At 41.5% G+C, this 17,738-nt stretch overlaps 1 protein-coding gene across 34 annotated transcripts in view; it reads right to left on the bottom strand.

Annotated features, from left to right (window-relative positions):
- DENND1B (DENN domain containing 1B) overlaps positions 1-17,738 on the bottom strand; it is a 279,101-nt gene that overhangs the window by 29,409 nt on the left and 231,954 nt on the right. For 32 of the 34 annotated variants that reach the window (XR_015143006.1, XR_015143008.1, XR_015143009.1 and 29 more), the window contains 4 exons: positions 13,685-13,725; positions 12,863-12,931; positions 11,230-11,286; positions 10,281-10,388 (listed from right to left, as the gene is read on the bottom strand). Coding sequence is in view for 29 of the 34 variants with exons in the window: in XM_086343186.1 (XP_086199312.1) it covers positions 10,281-10,388; positions 11,230-11,286; positions 12,863-12,931; positions 13,685-13,725 (275 nt within the window). In the remaining 5 variants the exon portion in view is untranslated. Of the gene's footprint in view, positions 1-4,082; positions 4,325-10,280; positions 10,389-11,229; positions 11,287-12,862; positions 12,932-13,684; positions 13,726-17,738 lie in introns of those variants that run through there. The other 2 variants (XM_086343209.1, XM_086343213.1) reach the window with 1 other exon arrangement.

Below are 17,738 nucleotides of genomic sequence, written 5' to 3'. Positions count from 1 at the left end.
TGCATTTGAAGTGTACCTTATCACCTTATATAACGGGGAAAAAAAAAAACGGAAAATCATGTAGACTGTATATTATGGCATAAACATCTTCCTTATTTCTGCACTCAAAAGAACTTTTTCTATCTTGGACTACTAGTCTGTGAATGTATTTGAAAAACAGAGTAAGTGGCCGCTAATTTAATAGTAGCTGGTCCATTAGGAGGAATTACGACTGTTGAGTGTATTTGTAAACACTGTGTTTGGGTTTAAGTCTTGACTGCATTCCAAGCGTGGGTATTTGTCAACAGTCACACAGCTTACAGTACAAATGCAAAAATAACCTTCCAGTCATGCTTCCTCACGCAGCTCTTACATAATTAACTAGATGGGCTGAAAATAAACCTGAGGGGATTGCCACTCGGCCCAGACGTGAAATAGTTAAGAGTGGAATATGTGCCGGGGTTTTAATGGGGCTGAACAACAGGAAGCCTCGACCTCCACTTTCACCTGATTTTACTGTGCTGGTTTTGCTTGCTCAGGGCCATCCATCTGTTAAGGCTGACACGTCATACGGCGACACTCCTGCTCACTGTTCCCTGGGCCAGTGTTGTGTGTGTGTGTGCGCGTGTGTGCGCACACACCTGTGAGGCACACAGACAACACACATTACGATGACTGGAGAAGTTAAAAAGGGCTAATATTATTAAATATGGAGCAGTATCTTAGGTTCATATAAATTTTGCATATGACTTAATTTCTCATTCTTAGAAATTCCAATGCATTTTTACAAGCCAGCACTTTAAACATAATTGTAGATGACAGACTTGGTCTAGACATTGTTCGCTAAGTCTGCAGTGTTTTGTTCTAAAATGAAGCGCATGAAAGGAGGTGGGGCTGCAGCCGAGAACAGCGCGGCTCCGGCCGTGACTGTGGCCGTATTCTCCCTGGACACGACTGGGCCTGTTCTCGGTAAAACCAGAGGAGGAGGCTCTCCCTGGAGCCCTGTTAGGCTGGGGCTGCTGCCCGAACTGTCATCTGCACACAAAAGGGAAGAGGGCTGGGGTTCATAAATGAGAAGCCTAATTGGGAGAGCACCATGGCTGTACCCTTGACATTTATTTAAGCCTCATCAACAAAACGGGAAATAACCCTACTAATTAGCAGACCAACACACAAATTACTGTTTGCTGGGAGTAGATACAGACTCACAATCCATTTCAAAATTAAGCTAAGTAACAGAAGCTTTAAACAACACACATTTTAGTTTCTGCTCTTTTCTACAGCACACAGATTATAAATTTTGATTTTTTTTTTTACTTTAAAATACATTCTTAGAATTTAAATGACCCAAATCTCATTTTCCTCTTCTGAAAAATGGACAAAGATAAAGTGTTGCAGTTACACAAGTCTGCCTGGAAAACTGCAAACAGGAGGTTCTTCATATAGTCAAGACTGTCTTCTCAAATGGATAAGCAAACAGACGAGGAGTGGATGAGTCAAGTCCACATTCTTTGTATTGATAATCTGACAATAAAATGACACTTAATGTCTTAGGAACTTACAAGCCAAGAGATTTCTTGGTCAAAATAAATAAATAAATAAAAAGCTGTGTATTTTTTTTCCAAATCATGAACTGGGATCTAAGGACATCTCTAGTTAGAATGAAGACAGATAATCTAGGGTCCACCGTGACTGCAGGATTGTTAGTGACTCTGGGAGTCACCGAAGGAGGAGAGAGTCAGATGCACCACTGCTGTAGAAGACCTAAAGCTCGACAAGCGTGTCTGTGTACGAATAGACAGCTGCCGATTGCTCAGTGCCTCCTGTATCAGATACTCTATACACATTGTCTATGATGGCCGCAGCATCCTAGGGAGATAGCGTGTATCATTACTATCATTTCACAAATGCAAAAACTAAGGCTTGGGGCTTCCCAGGTGGCGAAGTGGTGAAAGAATCCACCTGCTAAATCAGGAGATGCAAGAGACACGGGTTGGATCCCTGGGTAGAGAAGATCCCCTGGAGGAGGAAATGGCAACCCACTCCAGTGTTCTTGCCTGGAGAATCCCATGGACAGAGGAGCCTGGTGGACCACAGTCCATGGAGTTGCAGAGTTGTGTCTGGCTCCATGCTACATGCCAGTACCTTTCTCAAAGTTAAGTCTTTCTGGCTGTAAGGTCCATACCCCTGTCAAGAACAGCTCCTCCTCTGTGAGCACCCTCTCCATGCAAAGGCAGGAGAGTCGTGGCCAGGGACTCACACTCCAGAATCAGTCCATCTGCTTTTCCATCCAGAGGACAAGATGTTTGGATGGCATCACCGACTCAATGGACATGAGTCTGTGCAAACTCTGGGAGATAGTGAAGGACAGGGAAGCCTGGCGTGCTGCAGTCCATGGGGCTTCAAGGAGTCAGACAAGACAGCGACTGAACAACAACAGCTCTGCTATTTAATACTGTAGAACTTTGGGCACATTTCTTAACCTCTATGCTCCCAGTTTCTAGATCTGAAAAATCACGGGTAAAAAAACAGTTCTCACTCTCGCTTGGGTTGTTGGGAGTTTTAAACTAATCCTGTCGTACACACAAACACACATACACACTCTGCTAACCAAGGAACCGCCCCTGCTCCTCCTGGTTGCCAAGGCTGCTCGAGCACACTTCAGTATCACTTCAACTCTGTAACAACTCAGGTTTGGGAAACAGTAGTAAAAACATCAAAATTATCTGGATCACCAAATCCCACAGGTCTCTGGAGAACCTTGCTTTCAGGTACCTGAATTCACTACCCAGCCCGTCTTTAGAGAACCTGATCATGTGAGCACTCTAATGAAAGAGGCTGCCAGGCACAGGCCAGGACTAACAGGAGAGAGAGGAGGCACAGCAGGGAGGAGAGAGAATGCTGCAACAGGGCTGTTTCTGCTTGCAGCCTCTCTGTGTCTTTAAGTAGTTCAACTCTCACGTGAAAGCGGAGGCCACAGCCAGGAGGAGGGGGTGTTTCCGAGGGAGGCTCTGATGAGCCTGAGCCCCGCCCATCCATCACGAGGCTGCACTGGACCCTGTCTCTCCAAACGGGGATGCCCGTCTCCCCTGGGTGCGCCCTCTCCACTGTGAGCATCCGGTCCCAGGTCCCCCGATGGCGTGAGCCTGCTCGAAGGCTTTCTAAACCTGTGTGTGCTATGAATCACGGGAGCTGTGGGGTTTTTCCTGTTGTTCATGTCAGAGGCTAAGCACAGGAAGGGGGCTTAGCTCCTTACTACACTTGGTCACTGCAGTGAATCTTATCTAAGTGAATTTTAATTCTTTATTCCACAATTCTTTGTAAGATATTAATTTACTGTTGGAAATAATTAGAATGTAAATGAGATAAATGTTAGTGTCTCTCACATATTTACTTATATCTAGATTCTTTCTTTTACCACATCTAACCATTCTCAGAATTGCTTCTGTATTTAACTGAGAGTCTTAATGTGCTCAGATCCTACTGTTACAACTTGGAGGGCCGGGCGTGAGAGACGTGATGATTTGGGGAATCATCACAGAGTAACAGACACACGATTCTAGCATCAGCTTTCTGTCTCCTCCACAAGATACTGCATCATATTTTGGTTACATCAATGAAGCTGGATGATCTCCAAGAAGTGAACTGAGGAAGCGTCTGCAGCATCAGACCACAAAGAGAAAGCGGCAGACGGGGCCTGCTCCCTCCGGATGTCTGTGCCCAAATGCAAATACTGTACCCTAAGGTCCTTCTGTTTGTGTGCATGGCCCATCTCCTGGGAGAATGGAGGCCATGGCAGCCCATCAGGTAGGCTGACCTTGACCTTAACCAAGCTTCAGGTTTGTGGGACAAAGATCCAGCCTCTAACAATCCCAAAATATAGATGGTTCTTTTTTCTTTCTTTGCAAAGATGACTTTTTGGAAAATAGCATTATAAAGCAATTAGAAATAGCAAAAATCCCTTGAGATACCGTCACAATCCTTAGAACCCCTTCTCCGTTCACAGACACCCTCCCAGCACCCCTGGTAACATGGTCTCCCCGCATCCCATCCCTCAACGGTGAGAGCAGACGGAGCCAAAGACTAATGCCTGCTCTTCATGTGCTGGATTATGTTCTTCAGCAAGAACGTGGACTTGGGAACTGTGGTCCATTTCTCGAAGTTGTGTGAACTGAAGGCCTGCAAGCTCAGTGACGGGGCAGAGAAGCTGAGAAAGCTGATGTACAGAAGGCCCGGTGATCAAACGTGCAGAGCACAGACCAGGTGAGCGGGAGACCGAGACTGCTCTTCAAGGCCTCTCGCGCAGATCCTGCCCGGGGCCCACATACTCCTGCACTTGGCTGTCCTAAGGAACAGGGAGATACTCACGATACAGGGCCTGCTACTGTCTTACTCCACGTGCAGTTGTGTGTGTTTCCTAATGCCATGAGATTAGAGAGAGAATTCAGACCGGGGCTGGATGACAGTCTCAACTAGAGTGTACCATGGTCTGCTTTTACAAATAAGCTGCTGACCACAAGTTGGCTATCATTTCAGAGCACAATTAACTAGCTCAGAGAAGTAAAATTAGTACTGCAAGAAAACATGCATTCTGGCAGCTTTGGGGAAAACATAGTAAGGGTGGAAAGTAACAAGGAAAAAAACTGCCAAAGGGCTCAAAATTTACCTCTTTTGTTAGTGTGTGAATCTAAAACTAAACAATCAAACTTTAATTATAGAAAAATACAATCAAAAGGTGAAATTATAATAAATACTGGGATGCAAGTGGTTAGAAATATAAACAAAAAATTTAGCTGTGAGAGTACATATACAGAGATATGTGTCTACTTGTAAAATGGGACAGATACATACATATACAGTGGCTGCACACATTACCCGAAACACATATTTATCCCCCATAAAGTAAAGATAGTTATTCAGACATTATCAGCATCTGCACAATAAATCTAAATATGCTGGCTTAACAAATTCTTATATACCAAGAAGGAAAATAAGACTATAATTCGTAAAAGAACAAGCCCTACTTCTTTTAATTTTGTTAAAGTCATGTCATGTCATGTCTACCTGAAAACCATAAAATGCCAATTAATGAATACAGATAACTATACTAATGATACTATGATAACGCCATGACTATTCAAGGTAAGTGTGCAATGAATATAAAGCTATTATCCTGTAAAGTTTTCTATAACTTAATATAATTTTCTCTATCAGAAACTGTGTCTCTAGGAATTCAAAGAAAACAAAACCAGAAATCAGTCACATATTTTCTAATTAAATTATCATAAAAATCAGATCAGATCAGTCGCTCAGTCATGTCCGACTCTTTGTGACCCCATGAATCGCAGCACGCCAGGCCTCCCTGTCCATCACCAACTCCCGGAGTTCACTCAGACTCACGTCCATCAAGTCAGTGATGCCATCCAGCCATCTCATCCTCTGTCGTCCCCTTCTCCTCCTGCCCCCAATCCCTCCCAGCATCAGAGTCTTTTCCAATGAGTCAACTCTTCACATCAGGTGGCCAAAGTACTGGAGTTTCAGCTTTAGCATCATTCCTTCCAAAGAACACCCAGGGCTGATCTCCTTCAGAATGGACTGGTTGGATCTCCTTGCAGTCCAAGGGACTCTCAAGAGTCTTCTCCAACACCACAGTTCAAAAGCATCAATTCTTCAGCGCTCAGCCTTCTTCACAGTCCAACTCTCACATCCATACATGACCACAGGAAAAACCATAGCCTGGACTAGACGAACCTTTGTTGGCAAAGTAATGTCTCTGCTTTTGAATATGCTATCTAGGTTGGTCATAACTTTCCTTCCAAGGAGTAAGTGTCTTTTAATTTCATGGCTGCAGTCACCATCACCATCTGCAGTGATTTTGGAGCCCAGAAAAATAAAGTCTGACACTGTTTCCACTGTTTCCCCATCTATTTCCCATGAAGTGGTGGGACCAGATGCCATGATCTTCGTTTTCTGAATGTTGAGCTTTAAGCCAACTTTTTCACTCTCCACTTTCACTTTCATCAAGAGGCTTTTGAGTTCCTCTTCACTGTCTGCCATAAGGGTGGTGTCATCTGCATATCTGAGGTTATTGATATTTCTCCCGGCAATCTTGATTCCAGCTTGTGTTTCTTCCAGTCCAGCATTTCTCATGATGTACTCTGCATATAAGTTAAATAAACAGGGTGACAATATACAGCCTTGATGAACTCCTTTTCCTATTTGGAATCAGTCTGTTGTTCCATGTCCAGTTCTAACTGTTGCTTCCTGACCTGCATACAAATTTCTCAAGAGGCAGATCAGGTGGTCTGGTATTTCCATCTCTTTCAGAATTTTCCACAGTTTATTGTGATCCACACAGTCAAAGGCTTTGGCATAGTCAATAAAGCAGAAATAGATGTTTTTCTGGAACTTTCTTGCTTTTTCCATGATCCAGCAGATGTTGGCAATTTGATCTCTGGTTCCTCTGCCTTTTCTAAAACCAGCTTGAACATCAGGAAGTTCAGGGTTCACATATTGCTGAAGCCTGGCTTGGAGAATTTTGAGCATTACTTTACTAGCGTGTGAGATGAGTGCAACTGTGCGGTAGTTTGAACATTCTTTGGCATTGCCTTTCTTTGGGATTGGAATGAAAACTGACCTTTTCCAGTCCTGTGGCCACTGCTGAGTTTTCCAAATTTGCTGGCATATGCCATGTTAAAAAAAACCCAAAGATTTAAAAATTAAATATGAGAAGTAAAGGTAATTTTCTTAATTTAAAACTGTTATTTAAGATAAGCATCCCTCCAATTTAAGTGTTCTCTTTTTATCATAAAGCATCCTACAGTTAACAAAGATTCCCATATTTTTTTCACAACAAAGTCCAGGATGCCCACATAGTTCCAGGCAGGATAAATCCAATGAACACGCCAAGACACACAGTAATCAAATTTACAAAAATGAAAGACAAAAAAATGTTAAAAGCAACAAGGGAAAAACAACAAATAATATACAAAGGAACTCCCATAAGGTTATCAGCTGATTTTTCAGGAGAAACTCTGCAGGCCAGAAGGGAGTGGCACGATATATTTAAAGTGATGAAAGGGAAGAACCTACAACCAAGAATACTCTACCCAGCAAGGCTCTCATTCAGAGATGATGGAGAAATCAAAGCTCTACAGACAAGCAAAAGGTAAGAGAATCCAGCACCACCAAACCAACTTTGCAACAAATGCTAAAGAACTCTAGGTATAGACTGCTATACCAACACCTCACGGGAACAACAAACCTCAAAATTACAATAGACACACACAGAAAAGTAAAAGCAACCCAAACACAACACTCAAGATGGTGATCAAGCCACAAGAGAAGAGAACAAAAGAGGAAGAGAAGGAAAAAGACCTACAAAAACAAACCTGAAATGCTTAATGACAATCAGATCAGATCAGTCACTCAGAGGTGTCCGACTCTTTGCGACCCCATGAACTGCAGCACGCCAGGCCTCCCTGTCCATCACCAACTCCCGGAGTTCACTCAGACTCACGTCCATCGAGTCAGTGATGCCATCCAGCCATCTCATCCTCTGTCGTCCCCTTCTCCTCCTGCCCCCAATCCCTCCTAGTATCAGAGTCTTTTCCAATGAGTCAACTCTTCGCATGAGGTGGCCAAAGTACTGGAGTTTCAGCTTTAGCATCATTCCTTCCAAAGAACACCCAGGGCTGATCTCCTTCAGAATGGACTGGTTGGATCTCCCTGCAGTCCAAGGGACTCTCAAGAGTCTTCTCCAACACCACAGTTCAAAAGCATCAATTTTTCAGCGCTCAGCCTTCTTCACAGTCCAACTCTCACATCCATACATGACCACAGGAAAAACCGTAGCCTGGACTAGATGAACCTTTGTTGGCAAAGTAATGTCTCTGCTTTTGAATATGCTATCTAGGTTGGTCACAACTTTCCTTCCAAGGAGTAAGTGTCTTTTAATTTCATGGCTGCAGTCACCATCTGCAGTGATTTTGGAGCCCAGAAAAATAAAGTCTGACACTGTTTCCACTGTTTCCCCATCTACTTCCCATGAAGTGGTGGGACCAGATGCCATGATCTTCGTTTTCTGAATGTTGAGCTTTAAGCCAACTTTTTCACTCTCCACTTTCACTTTCATCAAGAGGCTTTTGAGTTCCTCTTCACTTTCTTAATGACAATAGGGAGACACATATCAGTAATTACCTTAACCGTAAATAGACCAAATGGTCCAACCAAAAGACACAGACTGGCTGAACGCATACAAACACAGGACCCGTATATATGCTGTCTACAAGAGACTCACCTCAGACCTAGGGACACATATAGATTGAAAGTGAGGGGATGGAAGAAGGTATTCCATGCAAATGGAAATCAAAAGAAAGCTGTAGTAGCCATTCTCATAGCAGACAAAACAGACTTTAAAATAAAGACTGTTGTAAGGTTCAACAACAACAAAAACACTACATAATGATCAAGGGATCAATTCAGGAAGGAGATAAAACAATTGTAAATATATATGCACCCAACACAGGAGCACCTCAATATATAAGGAAATAGTAACAACCATAAAGGGAGAAACTGACAGTAACAGGAATAACGGGGGACTCTGGCACCCTACTTTCATCAATGGACAGAACATCCAGGCAGGAGATCAACCTTAAATGACCAGTTAGACCAGGTGGTCTAAAGTATAAATAAAAGCATTCCGCCCAAAAGCACGCTCTTCTCAAGCACAGGTGCAACGTTCTCTATGGCTGACCACGTGCTGGGCCACAAGGCGGGCCTTGGGCAAATTAAGAAGATTGAAATCATATCAAGCATGTTTTCTGATCACAACACCATGAGATTAAAAATAAATTACAGGAAAAAGCTATAAAAATCAAACGTGGAGGCTAAACAATATGCTACTAAACAACCAATGGATCACGAAAGAAATCAGAGAAGAATTCAAAAATCTATCGTGTTTTATACACACACACACACACGATCTAAGTGCTCCAACATTAAAGCAGTAAACATTTTGGTTAAGTTTTTAAGCTATCAAAGTTTGAGAACAGACAAACGGGAAGTGAACGTTCTAATGATGGGAGAAGAATTAAGAAAGGGATTGCAAATCCATCATTAATTTATAAGTTTATGAATGTGTTCCAGTTAACAGGGGGAGCCAGAAAAGGCTCCTACCCCTGTGAGAAAATTATTTCATTGAAAGGCTTGTTTCAAGTCACAGAACGAGCATTCACTGCCAATACACTGCAATTGAGCCATACAAATGTATGACAATGTAAGCTTAACACATAAATCATAGAGAAGGCATTTTGTATGTTATAAAAACAGCCCCTTAAAGCAGAGAACTTTTAAGTTTTTCCACAATACCTAGGAAAGTACCTGATACATAATAGTCTGTTGAATGACCGAACAAACAAGTCTTCTTTACAAAGGCTGAGGTTCTAGAGCACAGCCTCGCGGCCCTTCCCCATCCCGAAGACGCAGGGAGCACTGCACTGAGTCTGGGGAGCCAGGGAAGCCACCTGCGCACGGAGGTGGGTGCCCATCCCGCCCGGCCACTCATTGGGCAAGCGATGTGACCATTCAGCAGTTAGCTTCCTCATGTGTAAACTGGTGGCTGTGATAAATGCAGCTTTGCAGCTGCTTCAAGTTCAATGGTTTCTTAACTTTAATCCACTTGTAAACTCCTTTCAAAAGGCAGTTTTCTAAGACCACTTAAAGTATGATGTGGTGTGTACAATTTTTGCTTCTTAAAATCCTACAAAAGCACACTTATGATGCAAAATCAGAGACACACACACACGGCTCTGATCCCGGACACATTCCTACTTTAGGACAGTACGTGAAGTAGCATTAGGTGGAAGCAGACGCTTTAAACTACTAACAGCAAACAAAACATCTAACTTTAGAAAAAGACAGACATACATTATTCCATGTTTTAATTTCTACAGAGTACTCTAGTGGTCAAATCCCCATGTATGAGCTTCACCTTACTTTGTAGTAAAGGAAGCCGTCATTAAGCTGCTCCCACTCCTGGGCAACCGCACGTGGCCCTGTCTCCCCGCACTCACCATGAGGCCACGACCCAGTGACGGGCGGCAGACTGGTTCCTGGACGCTGGGCTCGCAGGCCCTTTGCACCTGCCCAGACTCTGCCTACTCATATTGACCATCATCACAGAATTTCTTACCATATGATAAAAATAAAAAATCAGTGGGTCCAAAATTCTTCCTGAAGAAATCACTGAAATTAACATAATATCAGACTGTGGGAGACAGGAGGTTAGTAAATACTCTCACCTGGGAAAGCTTACGCCTGGCTAGGTTTGCTCCCCTCTCGCTGTGTAACGTGTAAACGGGCGTGTATTGCACGGAACCGGAACAAGTCCCATAGTCGTCCTCATTTTCCTGCACCCGAAGAGATACACGAGTGGTTATTCTAAAGTACTCGTTTCATTACTAAGGTTTTTCAATATAGACAGTATCTGAGACAGATGCAAATAACAAAATTAACACCTGGAGTGTAAGTTTAAACAAGCTCTTTAGGAAGAAAATGCATTTTTATATACTATGAACTAAAAACCTCCAAAATAATCTCTGACTTTTTTGAACAATTTGAATAAAATTTATATGAAGCCCATTCACGCTCCAGTACTACAATGAAAGTTCTAAATAGTTTCTTCTCTCCAGAGGTAGAAATTTAAAACGTAACTGATAAAATCTTCAAAAATATACTATGTAATCAACTCAAACACATATACACATACCTATACCTATTCACATATATGTGACATTCATAGATTCAAATACACCTCCTTTGTACATTAAGAACATGCTTCAATTTAAAATAGCTACTATTGGAAAGATCCGGTAAAGCCCAATGATGACATTCCTGCCTTAATTCTGCACCAGAGATCATCTTTAAAAAAAAAAAAGGTCTCAGCTTGAAGCAAGAATTTCAATTTTGATATCAAGGCAATCAACTTTATGAAGACATACATCCAGTTAAAGCACCTTTGAAGCTCTCACCACCTCTGCGATAAAATATGCAAACGGTAAAGAGATTGTTCGGGGGGTGTGTACAGAATGGCAGATAGCTGCCACGGGGCTTGTTATGAAAAATGCATCCTTGAACAAAGGGCTAAGCACATTTCAAAAGTCATTAAAAACATAAACCCCATGTGATTTGTGCAGGATAAGCTTCACACTAACACAGGAATTGAGGTGGAATGAGACGCTCTGGACGTACCTTGTGTCTAAGCTTGCTCTTCACCTCCTTTATCCCCTGCTTTGCGTGATTCTTGGCCTGGAAAATGACAACACCGGTGTCTGCTCAGAGCAGTTCCATCAAGTTTCAGGAATAAGTGTACAAGATCCCACTGAATGAAAATTACTAACTTGTCATGTTACACAGAAAAAGAAGAACCTATCATCTAAAACTCTGTTTTCAGGGACCCATTCTACCCACTATTACACCTGAATGAGGTGGGGAAAACATCAGTCTGTTTGCACAGGGATCATCCAAAGGCTAGCAGTTAGCCTACTCTGCCTCTGAGGCTATTAAAAACACCAGAGACCATCAGATGGCCATCGCCTAGCCATAACCTGGCCTGACAAATGGGGAAGGAAAAGAGAAAGCATGTCACAGCAGCGGGGTATTTTTGGGCAAACGTTTGGACTTTAAGAAATCCCTGCAATGATGCAGGAGACCCAGGTTTGATCCCTGGGTTGGGAAGATCCCCTGAAGGAAATGGCAACCCACTCCAGCATTCTTGCCTGGGAAATCCCATGGGCAGAGGAGCCTGGTGGGCTGCAATCCATGGAGTCACAAAGCAAGTTTTCCTGAATCCCAATCAGCTCCTAAGAATCTCCTACAGAGACAGAGGCACAGACACAAGTGCCCAAACAGAGGGAGGCCCACAGGGACTTTTTTTGAAGAGAACTAAAAGACTCTGATGCTGGGAGGGATTGGGGGCAGGAGGGGAAGGGGACGACAGAAGATGAGATGGCTGGATGGCATCACCGACTCGATGGACGTGAGTTTGAGTGAACTCCAGGAGTTGGTGATGGACAGGGAGGCCTGGCGTGCTGCAGTTCATGGGGTCACAAAGAGTCAGACACGACTGAGCGACTGAACTGAACTGAACTGAACTGAACTGAATGCCTAATCTAAAATAAACCTGTAGGATGATTTAGTAGGTGGACAGAAGCCAAGGAAAGGACGTCCCAGGCAGCAGGGATGGATTGTGAAGGATGAAGACACAGCAGAGAACGTCCTGCACCCATGGAACGAGAAGGATCTCAGACCTGGAGACACCAGGGCTGGGGGCTTCAGGGAAATAAGCCAGGACGGGAGGGGCCAGGTCTGAAAGGTCTCAGCAATCAGAGCGGAGAGACTTCCAGTTTGTTCATTATTTACTTGCTATGGTAGCTCCTGGTGGTGTTATTATTTTACTATAAGCCATGGGGTATCAATGGGGAGTTTTAACTTTGGAAAGTCAAGGGACCTTTGAGGCAAGAGGACTTGTCATATTTTTAAAAAATTGTTTCTAGTTAAGCCTCAAGTACACAATGAGAATTTAAAGTACGTTGTTATATAAAAGAATCAAATCTTTTAAACTGTCACTTCATTGTGGACTGTTTCAATCTGAGGGCGCAATTTTGCGGATAGCTTTTAAATAAAAAGCATTTTTAAATTATCTGAAAGAAACGCCCTGCCTAGACAATGATACAATTTTAATAATTGAGTTTGCTTTGGTCAATATTAACTCTAAATTTATTTAAAGGAAACCAGAAAATATTCTAGATTTAAGTGCATATCATCTAAGAAAATGTTATAAAATTTTATCAACAGAATTCTTAAACATCAAAAGAGAACTTACAAATTTATATGCTGTTCGTACAGCAGGGCTTGCTTTGGTCATTGCTGTGTTGAATAGTGCACCTCCTTTCTGCAAAGGAAAAACAGAAACATGTTCCTAAAAATTTGGGGCCTGACTGTCCTGAAAACAAAGCATTATTGGTAATAGAGAATTAACAGCTTTTCTCACAGCTTAAAGAAAGACCTACATAATTATGTCATGTTAAATGTTTTCAAGCTTTTATACATGCTATAGTAACTCCATACAAAACGTAAAAATTCTCCTCTATTCTTTTAATTGATGGAACACAATCCTTTCATCTTTGTGGTTTAGGCAGACGTAGGCAATGTGACCAGTATATATATATATGTGTGTGTGTGTGTGTGTGTGTATAAAGCTTAATAAAAAATAAATACAATCAACTGTTTCTGAAATGTTTTAGTGTTCGGCAATAAAGTCTCAATCTGCACAAGAGAGTTATGTTTTAAAAACACCATGTTAACAAAAGCACATTACCAGAAATGATAAAATTCCCATCGAGCCCTACCACTCCATCTAACTTCATCTTTTGGGATATATTATAAGGTGACAGCAAAATCACGATTTTCAAATCAAGCCATTTATCTTGAAAAATAGAAAGACAAAAGCTTTCCATTTAAAAATTTTCTTTATAAATACCAACAAACTATAAGCATAAAAATGTTTAAAGTGTGAGAAAATATAGAAACCTTTAAAATATTGCCCATAAACAGCATATATAAACAGCAGACCTGAACTGAACATTTTTACATATCATTAAAGAGGAAAAAAAAAAAAAAAGAAACTGTGAAGGTTTATTATTACCTTGACTGTATGCACCCATTGCTGGTATGACTTCGAGTTCCCTGGAATACATAAAAATAAGATTTCAGGAATATCTGATCAAAAATAAATCCATAAACCAAACTTCACCAAGAACTAGTGTTTCCAAGATTTTAGCAGGCAAATTTTATTTATCTGCAATGTTGTAAAAGAAGCAATTCATTGTAAGAACTATTAATAATAAATGCTCTAATTCTTAGGAACATAGTAACTAGCATTTTTAAGAACAGATACTTTTTCTTTACTCACATAAGAAGATAATATGTTAAAGTATTCTTTCATTGTACTACTACTTTTAGAGGGGAAAAAAATAACCTTTTGAAATCCAAAATTCCTCAAATGATTTTTCAGTATTTATGGCATTTTGTAAAAGTTTGGCTCTTTTACACAACTAGGGTTATCTTAAAACAATATTTAAAGTACATAAGGAGAGGAAAAAACCAGAAGGAAATTTAGCAATGGAAAGAATCTTGAGGACGAAAAAGATTCTTCTATGGTTGTTAGACATTGGTATTAACTGATAGCAAATTTTACTTTATTGCAATTAACCTGCAGAATACTGCAGACAATACTGTCTAGTTGTAAATCCAAACTGGAAAGGCACTACCCCAGGGAGATATGGCAGCAGCTCCTCATGGCTATTAGAAAGTTCAAATGCAGGCATGACCAGTCCAGTAAAACCAGCAATCATATATATTTGGCTCCAAATATGCTAATTCATTTAATCAATAAGATGATATAAGAAGGCAAAAAAAGGCCACACAACTAGTCTAAAGTTATGTTTGTATCAACTGACTTCAGTCAGATTTCCTCTACCTTCCTGGTTGTTTAAACCTTAAGTATTCCCACGAGAAGAAACAAAGTCCCAAAGGCTACTCAGACTGACCGCCCGGTAGAAAGGAGCCTGAAGCAGACTGTTCTCCCGTGTGTGGTTGTGGCTTCTTAACAAACACGTCCCTCACTGTTGTAACACAGAGGCAGAGGGTCCTTAGGCCGAGTACCTTTCCAGCAGATACCTTTGCATCCCTAACCAGCATCAGGCCAAAAACATCCAGCTCTGGATCCACTCTTGAACTTAACATTTCTCCCTAATTTCAAAGAAATACCAAGAAACAACTCCTATTCTGAAAAATGTCTCTTACTCTCTTCTTTCAGAAAAGGCACGGCACTGCAGCCTTCCTGGAAGAATAAACATGGGGGAAATAATACTTTCCTAGCCTTGTGAAATGATTATAGCAAAACGTATCTATCTAAAATAGACCATATAAAAACAACCTTCAGTGCTTAAAGGGCATGAGTTTCAGATGGTATGCGGCCTTACCAAAAAATTTTTAACCTTTCTCTTGTAAAACGATGAAAAAAAAATCCCAGTTATTCTATTCATTTACATCTCAAGGAGATTCTATCAACAACATAAAATAAACATTATGTCTTTATCCAGATTATTCATACAGGTTTACTTCTCTATTCAAAGTTCTCATCAGTTCATGTACTTTTTACTTCTCTAGGGATGGTATGGGGAGGGAGGAGGGAGGAGGGTTCAGGATGGGGAACACATGTATACCTGTGGCAGATTCATTTTGATATTTGGCAAAACTAATACAATTATGTAAAGTTTAAAAATAAAATTAAATTAAAAAAAAAGAAAGAAATCACATATTTATAATTTGGTTATTATTCGTGGTATTCTGGAAAGTGTTTTATTTCATTTCCCAAAATGAATTTAAGAAAATGGAAAGAAAAACACCAACTACTCTGTGATAACTATTTAGCATCCTGGAACACATGTGACTCCAGAAAACGTATTTTTAAACCTCTGAACCACAAAGAAAATAACCATCATAAAACTTGAGAGTAGTCACAGAAAGGTCAGTGTCTAGAGGAACAGTCGTGAGGAATCAAAGGAGCTCCTCTTCAGCTCTTCATAGGTTGTTAAGTGTTTTTACCTACGTTATGCCTCTTGAGTCGCACCCTTCCACTAAGAAACAGGCAAAGCAGGTGGACGAGAGGGCAGGGGGCTTGGCGGCCAGTGAGTCAGGCCAGCCTGCCCTGGGGAACCGAGCGCTGGGACCGGTCTGTCGCCCAGCAGCTGCGACGTGAGGCGTGAGCCCAGCACGCGGCAGCACCCCGCCGCCGGTCACGGGACAGACGGCCCGCCCAGGGGGACACTGGGGCTCTGAGGTGATACTCTGCCCATGCTCACAGAGACGGCAACTAGGGAAGAATCTTAGTATTTACTCTCAGTTCATCAGTCCCTCAGCTTTCAGGATTGCTAAATAAAATATAAGGTGAATCATACAGAGCTTTCCTCCGCGTCACTTCAGAAGAGGCTACGTTAGAAAGGGCAGGGGGCGGCCGCCTTGAGGGGAAACGGCTGAGAGAGAGAACCACTCAGTAATGACGTGTGATCACGGGGTTCCAGGCAAACAGGAAGTCCCTAAATACACAGCTTAAGGTAACAGAAAAACAGGCGGTACAATTTAGGTAGATTCCTATCAAAAAATATTTTAAAAGGCTAATTGTCTCTCAATTCTAGAGCTTTTAAGACTGAAGACACCTATTTCCATAAAATTTATGAGACAAGCACATTATTCTCTGATAATGTGTGTTTTAAAAGGCTAATTTTCTTCTCAAAAAATAAATGTGAATGCCAGGAAACACACACACACACAAAACCTTAGTCTTTCTTTTAAAGTAACTGGATTGTGGAAATAGTAAGCATGATTGAGGAAATTCTTAACATTGTTCTTGTTAATCAAACAAGTGATTTTCTCACATTCAAGGACAAAATATCTTGGTTTCTCACTTGTGCAAAGTCTTTCTTTTCAAATGTATTTGCTTAATTCCAGTAATCTGTTGTTACTTATCAAAAAATGTAAATTGGTCTAAATTGTTCAGTGAGGCCAGAAAAACGCCACTGAAACTAATGATTACTACCACCCCTTCAGATTCCTTTGGTTGCCAGTCAGTAAAGAAAGAAACAGGATTAAATAAACACAAGACTGACCAGACTCTGCTGGGGAACTAATGAAGAAACAAATGCTATTGATGCGGAGAGTAACCGTACACTCCATATAAAATCAACCTGAAAACGCGTCTACTTTTTAAAGTTTAGAAAACGAGGTATGGATTTTTAGTATCTATTTTTTTCATTTATTAAGTAAAAAAAATAGAGGACCAAACTATTAGGTATAAAACAAAGTGCAGCATACTGTACAGCCAATATCTTACAGTAACTTCGAAAGTGTGAAAGCATTAGTTGCTAAGTCGTGTCTGACTCTTTGTGACCCCAAAGAGTCTTTGGACTGTAGCCCGCCAGGCTCCCCTCTCCATGGAATTCTCCAGGCAAGAATAATGGAGTGGTTGCCATTCCCTTCTCCAGGGGATCTTCCCAAACCTGGGATGGAACCTGGATTCCTTGCATTGTAGGTAGATTCTTTACCGTCTGAACCACCAGGGAAGCCCCGAAAGGGTACAGTGGTGGTTTTTTTTTTTTTTTGGCCAAGCAGCGAAGCTTGTGGGATCTTAGTTCCCAAACTAGGGATGAAGCCCATGACCCTGGCAGTGAAAAGGCAGAGTCCTAACTAGGCTGCCAATGAATTCGTTAATAATAACTTTAAATGGAGTATAATCTATAAAAATACAGAATTACTATGTTATACACCTGAAATGAATACAGCATCGTAAATCAATTTAAAAAATTATGGGGGGAAAAATAAACATGTTCTTGACTCAATATTCCTTAGCTGCTTTTCACAGATTGTTATTTGTGTTGATCTAATGGCTCCTTCGTCCTTTTAACCCCATGACATTCTTCTCTTCACGTATTTCTGAATATCCTCTTTCCTTTCCTCTCAGGAGAAGATGGGTCCCACAAAAGGGACCAGGAGCAACATGCATTTCCTGAACAGTTCTGACCAGGCCGGGGTTCACCGAGACGGAGAACAGTTTTGGAAAACTCCCTGCGTTCATGGCCCTTAACCACAGCTCTAGATTCAACATGAGCGGACGAGGTCTGTGTGGGGCCGGCCTGCTC

The sequence above is a fragment of the Bos grunniens genome, chromosome 16 (assembly GCF_055505025.1).
Source record: "Bos grunniens cultivar Pamir isolate PY7600 chromosome 16, Bosgru_T2T1.0, whole genome shotgun sequence".
Lineage (NCBI taxonomy): Eukaryota > Metazoa > Chordata > Mammalia > Artiodactyla > Bovidae > Bos > Bos grunniens.
This window is presented reverse-complemented; position numbering and strand designations above follow the sequence as displayed.